The 19823-nt window shown below is 38.5% G+C and overlaps 1 protein-coding gene across 4 annotated transcripts; it reads left to right on the top strand.

Moving 5' to 3' along the window:
* Positions 1-2998: 2998 nt before the first annotated feature.
* LOC127652882 (GTP-binding protein 1-like) lies at positions 2999-18026 on the top strand. 4 transcript variants are annotated; one of them, XM_052139308.1, is made up of 14 exons: positions 3044-3130; positions 3259-3447; positions 6155-6266; positions 6359-6539; positions 8197-8545; positions 8939-9062; positions 9162-9276; positions 9426-9570; positions 9651-9833; positions 12688-12823; positions 12927-13105; positions 14033-14197; positions 14546-14596; positions 16947-18026. In XM_052139308.1, exons 2-14 carry the CDS (start codon positions 3259-3261, stop codon positions 17043-17045), a joined length of 2028 nt encoding a protein of 675 aa, XP_051995268.1. In that variant the 5' UTR covers positions 3044-3130; the 3' UTR covers positions 17046-18026. The 4 variants fall into 4 exon arrangements, with proteins under 4 accessions (XP_051995267.1, XP_051995269.1, XP_051995270.1 ...); XM_052139307.1 differs by having other exon boundaries at positions 2999-3447; XM_052139309.1 differs by lacking the exon at positions 14546-14596 and having other exon boundaries at positions 2999-3447.
* Positions 18027-19823: the final 1797 nt, after the last annotated feature.

Below are 19823 nucleotides of genomic sequence, written 5' to 3'. Positions count from 1 at the left end.
CCTTAGGCCAAAGCACGGGTATATTCCTAAAGTGCTCTCCACACCCTTCAGAGTACAGGTTATATCTCTGGCAGCGCTATCGTCTCCAGCAGACGAAAGCGACGCTAATTTACTCTGCCCGGTCAGGGCGCTCAGAGTATATTTGGAACGTTCTGCCCCTTTCAGACAGACGGAACAATTATTCGTATGCTTTGGCGGCCGCACTAAAGGTCTCGCAGTTTCAAAGCAAAGAATATCGTGCTGATAGTGGATGCTATAGCGCTGGCTTATGAAGCCAAGGGCCTTAAATGCCCCTTAGGCGTCAGAGCTCACTCTACGAGGAGCATGGCCTCCTCGTGGGCGTGGTCGAGTGGGATACCCATTGAAGATATTTGTGCGGCGGCAGGCTGGGCCTCGCCTTCGACATTTATCAGGTTTTATAACCTACAGGTCCCCTCATGGCATTCCAACATTCTATCAGCCTGACTGTAGTATGAACTGGAGTATGTATTTGCTGAGCATTATCTCCTCCCTTATAAGGTCCGTCTCTGACTGACTTAGAGGGTTTTTATGCATATCAGTAAGTAAAAAAAAAAAATCAGTACATAAGATATGTGCTTATGTTTTTACAATGAGCGCCCCACCATGGGCCACCTTGGGGCAAAGGCGCTCTGTATTATCCCATTATATAGCTCGCCGTTGGCCGGCTCGTTGAATAATCACTTTGCTTTAAGGCTCAGGCATCTGCCTCTGGCTTTATAGAGCGAAGTCAGCACGCACGGCGTTTTGCATGGTGTTCCCATAGCGTAAGCTACTTACGCAATAGGAGAGACCTCTCGAGAGGGAACGACTCGGTTACTAACGTAACCTCGGTTCCCTGAGAGGAGGGAACGAATATTGCGTAAGCTGCCGTGCTTGTGCTTGGTCAGTTCGCATCAGTCGATTGAACCTAAAGAACTCTCATGATGGGGCGCCTAATATATAGCCCTAGCCACGGCCATCTTGGCGGGCTCTGAGCGCGCGAGCGCGAAGCGCGCGCCCATTGGTCGCGCGTTCAGAGTCGCCCCGCCATTGGTTCGAGCAAGTTGCCGCAGCACAGCCAATGACCGAGCTGCCTCGCTCATTGCTGTCTGCTGTGCAGCTGCAATGCGTTTTACATAAAGACTTCAATATTTCTCGAGAAACGGAGTTTTCCCATAGCGTAAGCTACTTACGCAATACTCGTTCCTCCTCTCAGGGAACCGAGGTTACGTTAGTAACCGAGTCGTTTTCCTCCATCATCTTCTATCACAAAATGCCGATTTGAAATGTAGGTGGCGCCTTAACGCATTTTTGCCCTCACAGATGAGCTTGCCCATCAATGTTTTGTTTCATCAAATATTTCGGCCTCTAAGTGAACTCAAAGCTCAATCTTGGTGTTGCGATGATGTATTTTATTGAAAATTGTATTATCAATAGTCAACAGCATGTATTTCCGATGAATTGTTTACATGCTTTTCCTGCTGGAATGCATATTTTGTTCAAGACATCTAAGATAAAACATTGGATTATTCAGCCAAGCAGGCTCACGGACGATTAAAAAATGACTAATATTTTAGAAAACTGCCTAAGGTAAGAGCAGATATATAGTTTTTAGTTATTTGGGTTTTACGGCAGCAGTGATCGGCACATAAATTAGAGGTTTGTATTTGATGTCTTATAAAAAATCAGAATAAGAATCAATCAGCTTTATTGCCAAGTATGCTTACACATACAAGGAATCTTAGTGACAGAAGCTTCAAGTTCACAAACAATATAGCATATATATATATATATATATATATATATATATATATATATATATATATATATATATATATATATATATATATATATAATACACAGTTTCAAATATATATATTTGAAACTGTGATATTAGGGCAACATTATAAACTGTACGGTCACATTTCTGAGAATGAAAGCTTTCAATTTATATATGATCTGTCTTTTTAAGTGCTATTTGAAAGATTTTATATTCATAGGAATATTTCTACCACATTACCTCTAGTTGGCGCTGATTTGCTACACGGATGTTTTCATGCCTTATTTTGTTATTTTATGTAACAAATTCAGAAGTGATGATATCTATGTAAAGTTCAAGACTGAGCTTTCAAACGATATCCCATATGACTGATTTATGTATCCGGAGACTTGAACATTTTAAGCATAACTTTTTTCATGACTTTTTTTTTTGGATCCGATGGCGGGTCCGGAGAGTGTAAGAGATCTCAAACTTTTAGTGTGCGTGTTTATGGAAAATATTGGTTCGGTGGAAGAAATGGGAAAACATAAATATTTGTAAAAATTAGTTCAGTCTGCTCAAAAAATTAATAAATAAATAAATGATCAAGTGAACATAGAAAATCAAGTAAACATAGAAGGTTGTTGTTGTTATTATTAGTTTCATTTTAGATTTATTCATTCTTGCTAAAATGCCATTTCGGCTTTACATTCAATAGAATGGCCTTAACCATAGCACGCATATGTTGTCATTTGTGTCTAAATAGACGACCACTGCATATACAGTTTGATAGTTTAATGAACCATAAGGTTTAATAATGTAACACATTGATATGATATTCTTGATAAACCTGTTTTGTTGTAACAAATGTTTTCAGAGTTGCTACAAAGTTACAGACTGTAAACAGAAGTGTCTGATACTTCTTTCAGGCAGAAAATAACTAACAGTTATACATTTTATGGTCCACTGACACATTAATGATTAGTTACAGCAAACTGTATATATTTTACTATCATAATGGAATTTGTTCTTGTTTCTATCAAAGATTATTCCGAAATAAACTTTGCGACTTTGTTAATAAATGTTGCATCGTTTGCATTGCAGTTACGTTGCATGACAAATAACATGCACCGCCCACGAACTTTCATTGGATAATGACACATCTGATTTGGATCAGGAAGAAACTGATTGGTCAGGAATTCTGTTGAATAATTCATGAGCAAATGAAAAACACACATGACTCATTTTCTTTCAATTTTAAACAAACGCGTTAAACACCATCAGAGAAGAATTTTAGGTCTATGTTTACGATGTTATATAGATACTAGTAATATTCTTGTTTATGTCGGCACAGCAGGTTTTAACCTATTGGTGAGCGGCGTAACAGTCTGAATGTGAATTTACAAGTGTTTGTGCTATATCAGAATACAATTGTTTTTCCTAAAGCTGCATCGTTTTAAAGTTGTTTTATCTTAATCTTAAAAATTACTGCCTGGAAGATGGCATCGGAAACGACGACGGAGCCGGTTTTTAATCCTGGGACCTTGGGGTTATCAGAGTCCGTAGTCCCCGCTAGCATGTTTGCTCCAGGCCGGGGATACGGCGATGATGACGGGGCAGAGTGCTTCGAGGACGAGGAGATGTTCAACGGGGAGACCTTGGATCACGGCATAGACTTCTGCAGCAAGGTAGGCCTCATCAGAGTCAGGCTTGTCGGGTTGAATTATTGCGTTTAAATTGTATCTGAAATATCGAATTGAAATGACTGTTTGACAAATAATTTTGATTGTAATCACACTTTAAAATATTACTCGTATACGTACTAGAATTATTGTGATTTTGCAAGTGTGAGGCTATCATTAGCTAAGAATGCTATGTTAATCTTTACAACATTTAAACATATGACGTATTGAGTATATTGTATGCATCTGTAGTAGTGTAGTGTACGAATATGGCTTTGTGTATTATCTATTTGTGTGCAGGATTAGCTTTAATGTGTGTTGATTATAGGCTGCATTTCTGCATTCAAGCAAATGAATGAAAAACGTACATTATCAATAAGTGAAGAGATGACAAACTGACATTACAGTACCTGATGAAATATCAGTGCAACACAAAGGGATTTCCTTTAGAGGGAGGGAGATAAAAAGAAAAAGACACCAGGAAATGGATATTACATTACTTTTATCCATTGTCAAAGTTTTAACAGCATCTAAAGCAGTTGAGCTCTAATCAACGTGAAAAGATTGACTTTTATTTATAGAGACTTTAGGTAAACATATACAATAACAAATATCCCATGTAATCTCTCAATGAATATGAGGTTAAAATAATTACATGCATTATAATTGTATATTTATTAATGCTATACGAATTATACATGTCACTATTTGAAATATCAAGATGCATCACAATATCGTGATTGAATTTGATTCACAAGCTTTCACTTCCAGTTCATTTTTGTATATTTCAAATATAATGCCCATTTTGCTTACATATAGTATGAAATAAATGAACTTTACACTAATGATGTAATTAATTATACAGGGGACTTTATAACTTGGTAATTATGGAATTATTCATTTTACAAATGTTATTTTTCAATTAATCATTTTGGTCACATTTTAGCTTTTTAAAAATAGACAAATTCCATGCTTTCCATCAATAAATATGTTGTCTCAAAATGCATTCGTTATATTGTATATATTTATATGTATTGTCATATGTTTGTTGTAGTTTACAAGCATTTACATTAGATATTTAGAACAAGTGCTAAAACGGTACGATCTCTTTGGCCAGAGGCAGGGACAGAAGTGTTTTAGTCAAATGGCTTCTTACAGCATCCATGCTACGTGTGATTAGAATTAAATGTTTCTTTTGTTGTTTTTTATCAATAACTGACTGTAAAGGATATTAAAAAGAGACATTATTCAATGACAAATGGATTGCGTGGATCTCATCTTTGGACTTGCGTTACATGGAATGAGTCAAATCAAACTTTTACTCTCAACACGCAGTGAAAAGTTCTCGATGGCGAACTTCTTCGCCACTACACTACTCAAACACTGGTGAGTGAAATCTGAAAAATGACCAGCCAGTGGCTAATCACAGACATTTAGTTGAATATTTCTTTGCACATCATAGAGGTTTGTGCATGGCATAAAAGAGCAATTTTAGGATATTATGAATTGACTTGGGGATTGTTTAAATGAAGATCAGGATTAAGTGGCAAATCAGTATTTTTGCCTGGCCCTCATGCCAAACGTGAACATGAGGCACGAGAGTGTATCCATGAGAGAAACTGGTTCAGCATTTCTGACTGCACTGAGAAACACCGCTTTCAGAGTTTGCACTTAAACAACCTGCTTTGTCTTTATTGAAATGCAGGACATGAATACACAAATAGTTGAATATTAATATTGATACATGGATCCAAATTATCAATACAATATCGTAAGAAGTATTGCGATATATCTGCATTTGATTGTATCAACACAGCCCTTATATTTATTTAACAGAATTAGATCTGTATAGCATGTCACACTGCTGTCACTGCTTGACATGTCATGTTAGCGAACCATTAACTTTAGTGTAGGTTTACACAGCCACCAGTGCATAAACTGGATGGATGTGGGAACAAAGACAGATGGCTTTTCATGAAATAGATTTAGCAGGACAGGCAGATTTCTGCTGTGGTAGCTGCCTTCTCGTTCATCAACCCAGTTTTAGACTTATTGTAGATATGGATCTGTTTACATGGGCAGGGCTGAACTCTTTCTGTTTTTTTGAGTACTTTGCATGATGCTCTGTCACTCCGTGTGACATTACTCCTCACAACTGACGTAACATGCAGTAAAGCCAGGCAACCCTGTTCCCACAGACTATTGATCTATCTTTGTTGAACTTTGTTTACACCGCCATTTAAATCAATATGTGAGCATGTGTGCTCTGAGGCAAGCAAAACAAACGGGTTTAAAAGTGCCTCTCATCACAAAGAAGTTAATCGTACCTTTTGAGTTTGTATTTTAAACCATTTACTAATGAGATAAAGACTCCGTCATATCAGTAGACACTATTATTTTGGTAACCATCCTGTAATTGGACACTTTTGCCTGTAAAATAAATTAATCATGGGTGACTGCATATAGAACATTCTACAGCGGTGTTGGTAACTTAAATGTTTTACTTTAGGGATGCATCCATACCACTGTATAAGTCCAAGATGACTGCCGTATCATCCAGTGCAACATAAACTAAATTACAGCTTGCACCTAATAATAAAAAAAAAGGAATTAAAGAAAGTCTGTGTTGCTCAATCACAAATTTTATAACTTTGAAGTAACAAGTAGCCTACTATTTTTTTTTTTTTTGTTGTTGTTTTTTTTTGTTTCATAGTTGGCCTTGGTCAGTCCCAATGGGGAACAGTATGACTTGTTACTACGGCAACTGCGTGAGAGGATGGACGAGGGCTGTGGGGAGACCATCTATGTTGTGGGAGTGGGTTCAGGTAAGACCATGGACACAATAAACTGTGAGATGAGTCCTGTGAAGCTGAGTTTTTCCTTGAAGCCCACCAGCATCTCTCTATCCTGCTCTCAGATGGAGGAGACTATGGTCTGAATGACAATGATATGCAGGCGTCTGTTGCAACAGTGAGGTCCATGTGTGAGCAGATAGAGGCAGATCTCATCCTTTTGAGGGAGCGTATTGAGGCTGGTGGCCAGGTCAGAGATTATCTTATTCGCCGCAGAGTGGGAGAGGCCGACTTCCTGGAGGTTAGGTGAGTGATGCTGACAGTGAAAGTTCACCCAAAAATATTATATTATTTCACAGTTAGACTGGAAGAAACTGGAGCCATGCATTTAAATATTTATAAAGCAGAAATGTGAAGCTTGTATTTTTGTGAAAGAACTTCAGTGAATTCTCCCTCTTATAATGGATATTACTTGAGCTGAAAAGTTGTTTAAATCGTAGTTTTTGCTGTAAGATCAGGGCCTGGATTTCTGCATGGGATTGTGGGTATTGTGCACAATTTTAATAATTACTGCAAGTTCTACGTTCAGAATGCGGGAATCTCCCGCACACATTTATTCATGTTAACATGTACAATAAGTGAGAATTTGTAAACTAAACCAAACAGATTTACAAATCAAATCAATAATTTTGTCTTTATATCATAATTCCAGAGCATAGGTAGCAGCACATTGTCAGATACTTGCTGAACTTGGATGTATAAACCTGTTAAATCGATATGCAATTAAGTTATATCTTGTCTCTACAAGCGAGCGACCTGATTAAATTATCGCTCCTGTTTATGACCAACGAAGTTGTCTAAAGTACTTGACATTGGAGTGATCTAGTTTTGCCTTGTCACATTATGCTGCTCACTTATTTTACAGTACCTTTGACAAGATAGGAAGAAATGGCAATAATACTTTGTGCATAATGCTACCAAATCTACTCCGCTGCAGGGTAAAGAGAATCACTTAAAACAGACAACTTCACAAACACCTGTTTCATCTCGCTAGAGTTTCATCTGACCTATACAGGTATTTTCTCTGCCCGGAGACTCAATCAATTTAAATTTTATAATTAGACCAATGTACTGATTTACATAATATTATTGATAATATAATATTAATAATAACATTCATACATAATATTCCAAATATAATTTTATTAATTTTAATATGATCTATTTTCACTAAACATCAGAACTGATTTAGATCCCCTCTAATTTCAAAATTCAAATTCGAGAATATGTTGTGCTCACTGATGTCATACAGTGGCAGTTTGTGATGACCACCTCTTCAAGCATTAAAAGGATGCAAAAGTATAATTATTTGCTGTGAATACCCAAGTAAAATGTCCAGTGCAATTGATGTCTCTTTATGTGTCTCTTATTGCCGCTAAAAACACTACAATTTCCCAGCCCTGAGGGAGAGACATTAGGCCCTTTCCCACCTACGGTCCTGGTATTTTTCCCTTAATAACTTTCTAGATTAGAACTCTTATGAGGAACGGCACACCAGAGGAGACTTTCCCCTTTTGCATTCGCACTTAAAAAATTTATCCCAGTAGTGATGTCATCTATCACCGACCATTTTTCTTGTGACATTGTTTACATGCACAATTCAATAGCAACCACAACAACAACAAAATCAACAACACCGACAGAGGATGCCAGGATCCAAGCTACACTTTTGTTAGGGCTGTTTTACACAAACTGCATCGGAAAACATAGGCAGCTGCATAATCATTTAAATGATAGCATTTTTGAATGAATAGATCTTTTAGGGAAATTGACCTCAGAACAGTTTAAAAAGCACCTTATTATTTAAAGACGCTTTTTTACCTTTTATGACTGTTTCAAGTAACCGTCCTGCACTACTAACTCATTATGGTCCTCTCTCTCTCTCTCTCTCTCTCTCTCTCAGGGTGGCTGTAGTGGGGAATGTGGATGCAGGTAAGAGTACGCTCCTGGGTGTGCTGACTCATGGAGAGTTGGATAATGGCCGTGGCTTTGCAAGACAGAAGCTCTTTAGACACAAGCATGAAATGGAGAGTGGACGTACCAGCAGCGTAGGCAATGACATCCTGGGATTTGATCAAGAGGGCCAGGTGGTAAACAAACCCGACAGTCACGGGGGCAGTCTGGACTGGACCAAGATCTGCGAGAAGTCTTCTAAAGTCATCACTTTTATTGACCTTGCTGGCCATGAGAAATACTTGAAGACCACAGTGTTTGGAATGACTGGTCATCTGCCTGATTTCTGTATGCTTATGGTAAGAAGGGAGACATGCAGTCAAATTTTAAGAAACATAGTGAGCTGTCTACATATGCAGCTACCTTCTAAGGCAGCACCCTAACCTAAATTGAAAGCTCATAAACTAATGATTTGAAATGCTCCTCATGGGTTGCAACTCCATTAACCATCACTTATGTCGCATGTCATGGATAACACTTCTTGTGTACTGAATGAGATATTTTTGGATGAAAATAGGATTGCCTTATCCACATAGATACATAAGATGCTGCCTTTTTGCCAAAAGGAGGTACAGTATAAAGCAACACAATTTTGTGGACTGCTCATGCAAGAGTGTAAGTCTCTGTATTTATGTGGACTTATGATTCTCGAACATTTAGATGCTGAGAACTTCATATCTTTTCTATTTCAGATTGGAAGTAATGCAGGAATTGTTGGTATGACCAAAGAGCACCTCGGCTTGGCATTAGCCCTCAATGTTCCTGTCTTTGTGGTGGTTACCAAGATTGACATGTGTCCAGCTAATATTCTTCAAGGTGAAACATGTATTCACAGATATGATAAATGTTAAATTATTTTATTTATTGACCAAAAAATAATGGAAAGAATACTTAAGAAAGGTGTCCATCTTTCAGAGACCTTGAAGCTCCTGCAGAAGATCTTAAAGTCTCCAGGCTGCAGAAAGATTCCTGTGCTAGTTCAGAACAAAGATGATGTCATTGTCACAGCATCCAACTTTAGTTCGGAGAGGTAATGCTGTACAGTACACACTTCTCTTTGCTAACCTGCCAACATTGATGATGCATGTCAAATGATCTCAATTTTGAATTATTTGTGGTGCAGTACTATGAACCCATCTTCACTCCCCAAACCCATGTGTATATTTGTTTGTTTTGTAGAATATGTCCCATCTTCCAGATCTCTAATGTCTCAGGAGAGAACATGGATCTACTCAAGATGTTCCTGAACCTGCTCACGTCCAGAAGCTCTTTTAAAGACCACGAGCCTGCTGAGTTCCAGATAGATGACACCTATTCAGTGCCAGTAAGCAAGATGTCTGTCTCTCCCTATATTGATACCTTTTATATCTCTCCCCTTTCTCAACAGTCTGATATGTATAACAGGGCGTAGGGACAGTAGTGTCTGGGACCACATTACGTGGGCTGATTCTACTGAACGACACCTTGCTTCTCGGACCAGACCCCTTGGGCGCTTTCCTCCCCATCACTGTCAAGTCCATTCACCGTAAGAGGATGCCTGTTAAGGAGGTCCGTGGTGGACAGACAGCCTCCTTTGCTCTGAAAAAAGTATGTGGTAATGCTGTTTTAAACTTTTATTTCTGTTCTGTAAATAACTTGCTAAAAAAACCTGATATTATTTGTTGCTGGAACACCTGGATTGAACCTGCCACTTTTAAATGACCAGGCAGTTCCTTAAAGTCACCATGACCTCAAAATTGACCTTATTTACTCATAATGGACGTTCCCTGGTCTTGTGCATTTTGTTCCAAATAAATTATGTTGGTAACACTTTACAATATGGTTCCATTCGTTAACATTTGGTATCATGAACAAACAATTAACAATATATTGTTTACCGCATTTATTAATCTTTGTTAATGGTGCTATATGTAAGATTGACAACAAGCATTTGAAATGGGTACTGCATTTCAAATTCAAAATATTGGAGAGTTGCCTGCCCAGCCCTAGACTCGAAGCTCATGCGGTTGCCAGAAATGGCCAACTCCGCATCTGTTTTAAAGGATTTCTTGGCTTTAAGCTGTTTCCATCTTCCAAAGGCATCTCCAATATTTATCCTTGTTTTACTACGCCTCTGGTCATGGTGGTTTTTAGATGGATGGTGAGGCTTTTTAGGTCGGGTGGAATCTGTTCTCTCTGATCCAGTTTTTTTGCTGGCTTCCATGGCTGCAGCACACAGTGTTCTTTGCCTGCAAACTTGTTCAAATCTGGCAACCCGGTGGTGTCGAATTACTATTGGTGAGTGGGAAGTGGGCGGGATCACACAGGCCAAAACATAAACAGAAATTCTGGCCCGGAATGGAAACCTCAAATTAGAATTGACTGGCTGTAGCATTAACCAAAATTAATAAATGCAGTAGAAGTATTGTTCATTGTTAAAGTTAACTAATGTTGTTAAAGGTAAAGTATGTAATTTCTATGCTATTACTGGCACCAAACAAAAATAAAACTTTGCCAACACCTCTTAGACTCATCACGCCCTTTCGCACACTCCGATTTCCTATGAACAAATAGACCATACTAAATGAAAGGTGATAAGCGTTTAATGTTGTGATACCAAGACCACTATAACATATACAACCCTGCTGTCGAACACAACATCACTGTGCAGCTGGGTTCGACTACAATAACGCCTTCAAAAACTCAGAAATTTTGGGGTAACCATTGATAACAAACTAAATTTCACAGACCACATCTCAAAGACCGCAAGATCATTTAGATTTACACTCTACAACATCAGGAAGATAAGACCCTTATCTGAACATGCCACACAACTGCTTGTTCAGTCACTTGTCATGACTGGACTACTATAACACTTTCATTGCAGGCCTCCCTGCATGTGCAATTAGACCTCTGCAAATGATCCAGAATGCAACAGCACATCTGGTCTTTAATGAACCAAAGAGAGCACATGTTACATCACTCCTTGTCTCTCCACTGGCTACAGTTGATGCATGTATCAAATACAAGGCTCTATTGCTGGCATACAGAACAGTCACTGGGTCTGCTCCAACATACCTAAAATCATTTCTGCAGAGCTATACACCCATTAGAAGCCTGTGTTCGGCTAAGGAACGTTGCCTTGTTATACCAACACAGAGGCACCAAAACACTTTCTCAGACTTTCAGCTTCATTATACCACGTTGGTGGAATGACCTCCCCAACTCAATCCGTGAAGCAGACGCACTCTCTGTCTTCATAAAATTACATAAAATGCATCTTTTCCAAGAGCACTTAACTAGTCACCTAAAAAAAAAAACATTGCACTTTTATATATGTTTTTAATACTATTCTGATGCTAGTGAAACTTTGTAATATGGCACCTTTGTACCACTTTTATAAGTCGCTTTGGATAAAAGCGTCTGCCAAATTAATAAATGTATATGTAAATATATACACACTGGAAAAAAAGTGTCGCAGAGGAATTGGGTCGTCCAAAAACCTCGCCAGATTGAATGGTAGCTGGGTGTGCGGTGCGGGGGATCCAGCACATGAGGTAGGATGGTTCTTCTGGTAACTATTAAACGTAACAATAAATATTCCAAGTATCTTATTAATATTTAAGTTCTACAGTAATGAGGTAACTTGTGTGGCAATACCTTGGGTGTAGCTTACCTGTTGAGAAGCAACTTTGGCGTCTACATTGAACCCCCCAAAATTCCCTCAAAGTCCTCCACCTGGTAAATGGGATGCCAATGTTCACTCTAGGTTTACTCTAATCTCTGTCTGTCTTTTAGCAAGTCTTTGAATTTTGGCTAAGCTAAATATCTTTTCCTCTGTACACATCTGCCATGGATGTTCACATTCCCCTGGCTAAACAGCTTACTACAAGTAGCCACTCCCCAAACTCGCACTATAGGTTGAGCTAGAAAGGGATGGGTGTGGCTGAGCGGGCGGCTCAAAAAACAAACATGTTTTAATAGTGCCTGGGAGGCTCAATGTTTTTGGTGGAGGTAAACTCATGAATGGCTCATTTATAGTTGTCAATGAACAATAAACTGGGATAGTAGAATGTATTTTGACCAAAAAAAAAGTTACATACTTTACCTTTAACTAATGTAAATGAATGGAACCTTATTGTAAAGTGTTACCAGTATGTCTTTTGTAATTTTAATTAATACAAATGTAATAACTTACTCCCAATTACCCCCTCCTCTTCAACCATCTTGCTCCATTCTGATATGTAATGCCCACCTTATACAAACCAGTCAATGCCTTATAGATAAAATTACGACCTGCCTTTTTTCATTGAATATTCTGTTTCATTCCAAAAAAGACACATTACGGAATTAAAATAGATTGCAAACAAAATTTCATGTTTACTTCAATCAGTCAGGCTGAACCATTTATGTCTTGCTATTCATTTCAATAACTTTCCTCCTTATTACTCTCTTTTTCCAGATAAAACGCTCCTCAATAAGGAAGGGCATGGTCATGGTGTCACCAAGATTAAACGCACAAGCATATTGGGAGTTTGAGGCAGAGATACTAGTTTTACACCACCCGACGACAATCTCCCCTAGATATCAAGCCATGGGTGAAATGAAAACGCTCTCAGTGTCTATTGTGAATATAATCAAAATGTAGTAGATTCCAAACATATCTCACGATTTCTCTCGCTTGTCTATTCCTTCGCATAGTGCACTGCGGTAGCATCAGACAGACAGCCACTATACTGTCTATGACCAGAGACTGCTTACGCACAGGAGACAAAGCTACTGTACACTTCCGCTTTATTAAAACTCCAGAGTACCTGCACATAGACCAGAGGCTAGTCTTCAGAGAGGGGAGGACTAAGGCTGTGGGCACCATCACCAAGGTCAGCTTCACGAGGTCTAAGTGGGTGTAGGTCAGAACCGAAAGCATACAAGTGTTGCAGTGGTTTTGTAGAGGTTTCCAAGCAGATGAGGATTATTAAATGGATGTTGGCATAATTATTCATCATAATTATTTTTCTAGTCTAGTTACAGAATGTATCTCTTGAATACTTTGTGATTAGTCAATCACTGTATTTTGCACTCACATTTTTTTCATATAATGACTGCTTAAAGGAATACCACAAAATTAATTTTGACTTGCCCCCTTTCTATAAAAAAAAAAAGCAAAAATGTGGGTTCCAGTGAGACACTTACAATGGATGTGGGGCCAGTCCGTAAACGTTCATATAGTCACTGTTTCAAAAGTATAGCCACAAGTTGTAAACAATATGCCTGTTGACATGATTTTAGTCTGATAAAATTGCTTGCTAACCTTTTCTGTGGCCATGACAATATGTCAACAATCCCTAAAATGACTGTACAAATTACAATTTAAACAACTTTGCTAAAATAATACATAAGAGTTTTAACAGAAGAATGAATTTAAGTGCTTTTATACAATTATAAGCCCTCCAAAAATTGTCACCATCCACTTTCATTGTAAGTGCCTCACTGTGACCATTCTTTTAAGAAAAGGAGGGACTAAATTATTTTTGCAGCAATCAACATGATCACAAATGCTGTCGATTGAGCTTGTATTGAACCCAGAATATTCCTTTAACTGTGTTTGACCGTTGTCCTTGGCAAATAATCTCCTACACTGTGCTAACTTCATATATTTACTATATTTATATTATCCTTTCAAGCAAATGCTCCACCTTTGGGGTCCTGTCAGGGTTTATTACACAATAATAATCAGCTGACTGTACATTATCCCTTATTTTACTTGCTTATACCAATTTGATCACTTTTGTTCTCTTCAATTGTAGTTGCTCCTATCAACAAATAATCAACCGTCAAACTCCAAACCTCCACATATCAAGATGCAGTCAACAAAAAAAGCCCCTGCAAGGAGAGAAGATGGTGTGGCACCAATCAATGAGGAGACCACAACCACAGGAGCACCAGGAACTCTGCACAATGCACCACAACAAGTAAGACGACAAGAGACGAGGAGGGTACAGAATGTAAAGAAAATAAAGGGGGATTCAGGTTGACATTTAGATGTATAAGTATTGGCAGTTACTCTTTCTGCTGAAGTTTTACAGATGTGCACATCTCTCCGATCTAATCACTTTCTATCACTTTTTCATTACACTCCCAACCATTTTATTTTTCTTCTGATTCTCACATTCAATATTTAATTTTCTTCATCTGCATCCTGCCCTGCTTTAATTTAATTTTCAACATGATTTTGTCCTACCCCTTTTTCACTTACCCACTTTACCCACTTTTCACACATTTCACTTTACATTTATCTTTCACACTTTTAACCGCTTCAGACAGAGATGGAGGAAGACCCTCAAAATAATGTGGGCAACAAAGAGATCAAGGTAAAAAGGCAACCATTTCCGATGATTCTCTAATTCACAAACTGGCAATTACCCCCCCCCCCCCCATAGGAATTGTGATGTTTTTATAAAACTTGGTTCTGTGTATCTCTCATTTGACCCAAGACTGATGTATTGACACTTTAAAAAGTAGAGCTGTCCAAATAAATGCGTTAATGCATGAAATGAATTTAAAATGTTTAACGCATTATTTTTACTCTAAACCGATTAACTCATTAACAATTTTCACTTTAGATTCTGACATGCACCATTTCAGTTCCTAACACTGGTTGGAACAGGGCAGAACATATGTGATGTTTTCGGAGCTATTACACGTGTTGCACTTATGTCGTACTGGGCAATTCAAATGAAGTATAATTTATGTGCACAGTGCCAGCACTCAAAACAAGACATTCTCTGAAGCGATTTTAATGTGGAGTTCAAAAGTGTGCAAATCATGTAAATACAGCTTCACGATTACTGTAGCAAACTGGATAGCCACAATTAATATTGCGGAGGATGGGAGTTTAAGAAATTGAAAATGCATTGCAATGAATATGTAAACTACAGGGACTAGTTCTTTCATATATTCACCCTTCCACTTTGGGAAATGTTTAATATTACTTAAATTGGTGCTATTTTCCTGCATTCATATCTCTATACTTCTGAATACTTTTTTGGGAAATGTTAATAAAAAATGGTTACAAATTGCTTTTTCTTTTCTAAGAAGGAACTAACTGCATTTCTGCCAGTAAAAGAGTTTGATTTAAGAAATTTGAGCACTCCAAAATATTTTTTTTATAAATATTTAAACCACTGCCAGCACAATGGAAACAGACATGGCATAAGGATAGCATGACACATCTTTTACCCAAATATACTGTGGCATGTAAATAAATAATTCTTGTAACCACAATTTCATTTTCGATAGGGTGTGCATGTTTAATACTTGCTGAATTTTGCAACAGATCAAGGCATCGAAGTTAAAATTTCAAAGTTTTTCTTTTTGTGGAATTGGCATTAAATATGGGCCATAGTTTAGATAACTGTCAAACTCTGTGTATTTGGTGTAGCTCCTAATTAGTTATTACTTAAAGGATTAGTTTACCCTAAAATAAAAATTCAGTCATTGCTTATTCACCCCTATGTTGTTATAACCCTGTGACGAGGAGGAAGGCAGGGGCGGCCTCCAATATGGCTAATCAGCCGAGGAGAGAGATAAGGCAGGAGAGGGATAAGGCAGAGCTGGATGCGGCAGTTGGTGGAGTGCATCATGCCGGGGGTTCCTTGGCCTGAGGCAAAGGAGGGAGGAGTGTGACGACGACAAGGAGGAGGGTAGGGCCGTGAGCCGTCCCCCAGTCGGGCTAATCAGCCGTGAAGAGGGATAAGGCCTAGCCGGATGTGGCAGTTCGGGAGAGAGAGCACCACACGAGCTGCCGTGTGTGTGTTTTGTCTTTTTGTTTCATTAAATATTACTTTGACTGTTCAGCCGGTTCCCGCCGCCTCCTTGCCCATTTTAACCATGTTACAAACCCTATTTTTCTCAACACACTTCAGTTTATGGTGACCACCTCCTCAAGCTTCGATGTCATTGATATAATTCAGAAGTCTAATAAATTATTATATGCGACTCATGTCATGTTTGGAAGGTATACGATAAGATTAGGTGAGAAACCAACTGAAATCTAACGTATTATTAAGTGAAACTCTTGTCTGACCATTGATCTCCTGTTCTTGTCATGAGACTTTAAAGCTTTAAAAGTTCTTGCATGAGAGTAGTAGTTATGCTGCTACTCATGAGGTGGGTCGTGCAATAGAAAACTAATTTTGTTTAGCCGTATAGGGAACCACCAGCGATATTAACAACAGAAAACACAACATAGCTGACATAGCATTGTTTTAACCGGAGTGAGGATTTCTAAAGCTTGCGTGCTACCGGTCTCATGAACGCACACAAGAGATCAACAGGTGGTCTAGAGTTTTAATTAATAATACATTCGATTTCACTTGGTTTCTCATGTTATTGTATTCCTTCAGAACAAGACACAAGTCCCATACAATAATTTATTAGACTTATGAATTATACTTTTGTGTCCTTTTTGAAGCTTGAAGAGGTGGTCACCATAAACTGTCATTGTATGACATCACTGAGCAAAAAATGTATTCACAATTTCTCCCTTTGTTAAGAAAAAGAAAGTCATATGAGGTTATAACAACACAGGGGTCAGTACATTTTCATTTTTGGGTGAACCATCACTTGGTGTTACTGAAAAATGTTAGTTGCCATATCAGGATCAAGTATACAATTTTGAAATCATCAAACATCTTATAACTTCACTCTTTTCTTCTCAAGCCAAAGTCTGGAGGCAGAAGACGAGGGGGTCAGCGGCATAAAGGAAAACCTCAAGGCAACGCCACAGTAGCCCTTGCTGGTGCAGTAGGAGGCTGCTAAACTCATCTCTTCAAGAATTCAATACAGCTGAACAGTCCAGTATGCCCTACATGTTTCACTCTTTTACCTGCCCATATGGACCATCTCACCTCCATGATAAGAGAAAGGAGTTCACAGAGCCAACATGCACATTGTTTTGTGAATTTTAACTTATTAAGATGCGTGTTCTTAAGACTGTATATACCGTAGATATTGAGAAAATAGGACCGACATACTGCATGGTGGTTCTGTTTTGGCTGTAAAGGTCACCTTAAAGTTTCTAACTTGCTAAATGACTCTTATCACATTTTAAGATAATCTAGTTGGAAATTAGGTAGAGCTTGGGCTGAACTCTTAAGTAGCTAACTGTTTTAAGGGGACTATTAACAAGTCTCATCATGCATCTGTGTTTCATTCAAATCAACATTCCAGTGTTAACCTTGACAATAAGAACTGAAGAGTTCCTGATATTTTCAGTAGGTGTAATGGCCTGGATTCATTTGGGGCTTTTCGGCACTGTGACTGCAAAGTTTGTTGGCAGCTACTTTTGTTTGATATGAAATTGGAAATAGAAAATACGTAATATTGCTAATTACCTCATATATTAGTCTATTTGGCAGTGCTCCAAAATCCTTTCTGGTTGAGAAAATCATCCTGACACTTTGCGCCCCTGTTTAGCATTACAAATTGTAGATCTTTGATATTTGAAAGTTAAAAGAAAAGTGAAAATGTCCTGTTTGATTACTCTTATGGAATCTTAACAAAACAGAGTGCCAGTAGTTACGTTTTGTTCATTAATATGGAGGGATGTTGGGCTACATGCTAAATTTTATGAACAAAGTTCTTTATTTTCTGGCAGTCATCCATATCATAATATAAATTTGTTTAAAATTGGTTTAATATTAGCTGAGCTTTAGTAATCACACCCTTTAAGACCATTCTCTCAGTTTACATGTTGTGAAACTCATTTTCCACAACTAATATAAAAATAAACTGATTTTGACACTTTCATAAGTTTGTGACTCCCTTTCTTCTGATCTACATGATTCAATTAAGATTGTAGTTTTGTCAATATAATTCGTTTTATTGACATTTTATTTAGGTCTGTCAATCAGTAATTTTTATTTAATTAATTCAGATACAGTGCATCCGGAAAGTATTCACAGCACTTCACTTTTTCCACATTTTGTTATGTGGTACAGCCTTATTCCAAAATTGATTAATTATTTTCCTCAACTCTACTAACAATACCCCATAATGACAATATGAAAGAAGATTGTTTGAAATCTTTGCAAATTTATTAAAAATAACAAAACACAAAAAATCACAAGTACATAAGTATTCACAGCCTTTGCCATGACACTCAAAATTGAGCTCAGGTGCATCGTGTTTCCACCGATCATCCTTGATGTTTCTACAACTTGACTAGAGTACACCTGTGGTAAATTCAGTTGATTGGACATGATTTGGAAAGGCACACACCTGTCTAATATTAGGTCCCACAGTTAACAGTGCATGTCAGAGCACAAACCAAGCCATGAAGTCCAAGGAATTGTCTGTAGACATCCGAGACAGGATTGTATCAAGGCACAGATTGTGGAAGGGTACAGAAAAAGCATTGAAGTTCCCGATGGAGCACAGTGGCCTCCATCATCCGTAAATGGAAGTTTGGAAGCACCAGGAATCTTCCTAGAGCTGGACGCCCGGCCAAACTGCGCAATCGGGGGAGAAGGGCCTTAGTCAGGGAGGTGACCAAGAACCCGATGGTCACTCTGACAGAGCTCCAGTGTTTCTCTGTGGAGAGAGGAGAACCTTCCAGAAGAACAACCATCTCTGCAGCACTCCACCAATCAGGCCTGTATGGTAGAGTGGCCAGATGGAAGCTCTCCTCAGTAAAAGGCACATGACAGCCTGCCTGGAGTTTGCCAAAAGGCACCTGAAGGACTCCCAGACCATGACAAACAAAGATTGAACTCTTTGGCCTGAATGGCAAGTGTCATATCTGGAGGAAACCAGGCACCACTCATCACCTGGGCAATACCATCCCTACAGTGAAGCATGGTGGTGGCAGCATCATGCTGTGGGGATGTTTTTCAGCAGCAGGAACTGGGAGACTAGTCAGGATCGAGGGAAAGATGAATGCAGCAATGTACAGAGACATCCTTTATGAAAACCTGCCCCAGAGCACTCAGGATCTCAGACTGGGGTGACAGTTCACCTTTCAACAGGACAACGACCCTAAGCACACAGCCAAGATAACAAAGGAGTGGCTACGGGACAACTCTGTGAATGTCCTTGAGTGACCCAGCCAGAGCCCAGACTTGAACCCGATTGAACATCTCTGGAGAGATCTGAAAATGGCTTTGCACCGATGATCCCCATCCAACCTGATGGAGCTTGAGAGGTCCTGCAAAGAAGAATGGGAGAAACTGCCCAAAAGTAGGTGTGCCAAGCTTGTAGCATCATACTCAAAAAGACTTGAGGCTGTAATTGGTGCCAAAGGTGCAACAAAGTATTGAGCAAAGGCTGTGAATACTTATGTACATATGATTTTTTTTTTTCTACATTTGCAAAGATTTCAAACAAACTTCTTTCACGTTGTCATTATGGGGTATTGTTTGTAGAATTTTGATCCATTTTGGAATAAGGCTGTAACATAAAATGTGGAAAATGTGAAACTCTGTGAATACTTTCCGGATGCACTGTATGTAGTTTAATTTATCACAATTAATATTTGCTGAGAAAGACCCCCCCAAATAATTCAATGTATAAAAATTTTAATAATAATTGTATAATACA

This window comes from Xyrauchen texanus, chromosome 12 (assembly GCF_025860055.1).
Source record: "Xyrauchen texanus isolate HMW12.3.18 chromosome 12, RBS_HiC_50CHRs, whole genome shotgun sequence".
NCBI lineage: Eukaryota > Metazoa > Chordata > Actinopteri > Cypriniformes > Catostomidae > Xyrauchen > Xyrauchen texanus.
This window is presented reverse-complemented; position numbering and strand designations above follow the sequence as displayed.

What these genes read in the sequence shown, in the direction of transcription:
- LOC127652882 (XM_052139307.1), top strand. Translation starts at nt 3,259, where the DNA reads ATGGCATCGGAAACGACGACGGAGCCGGTTTTTAATCCTGGGACCTTG. An exon ending in TCCAGCTAATATTCTTCAAG is followed by an intron (nt 9,063 to 9,161) that starts GTGAAACATGTA and finishes TCCATCTTTCAG; the next exon opens with AGACCTTGAAGCTCCTGCAG. An exon ending in TGGGCAACAAAGAGATCAAG is followed by an intron (nt 14,597 to 16,946) that starts GTAAAAAGGCAA and finishes TTTCTTCTCAAG; the next exon opens with CCAAAGTCTGGAGGCAGAAG.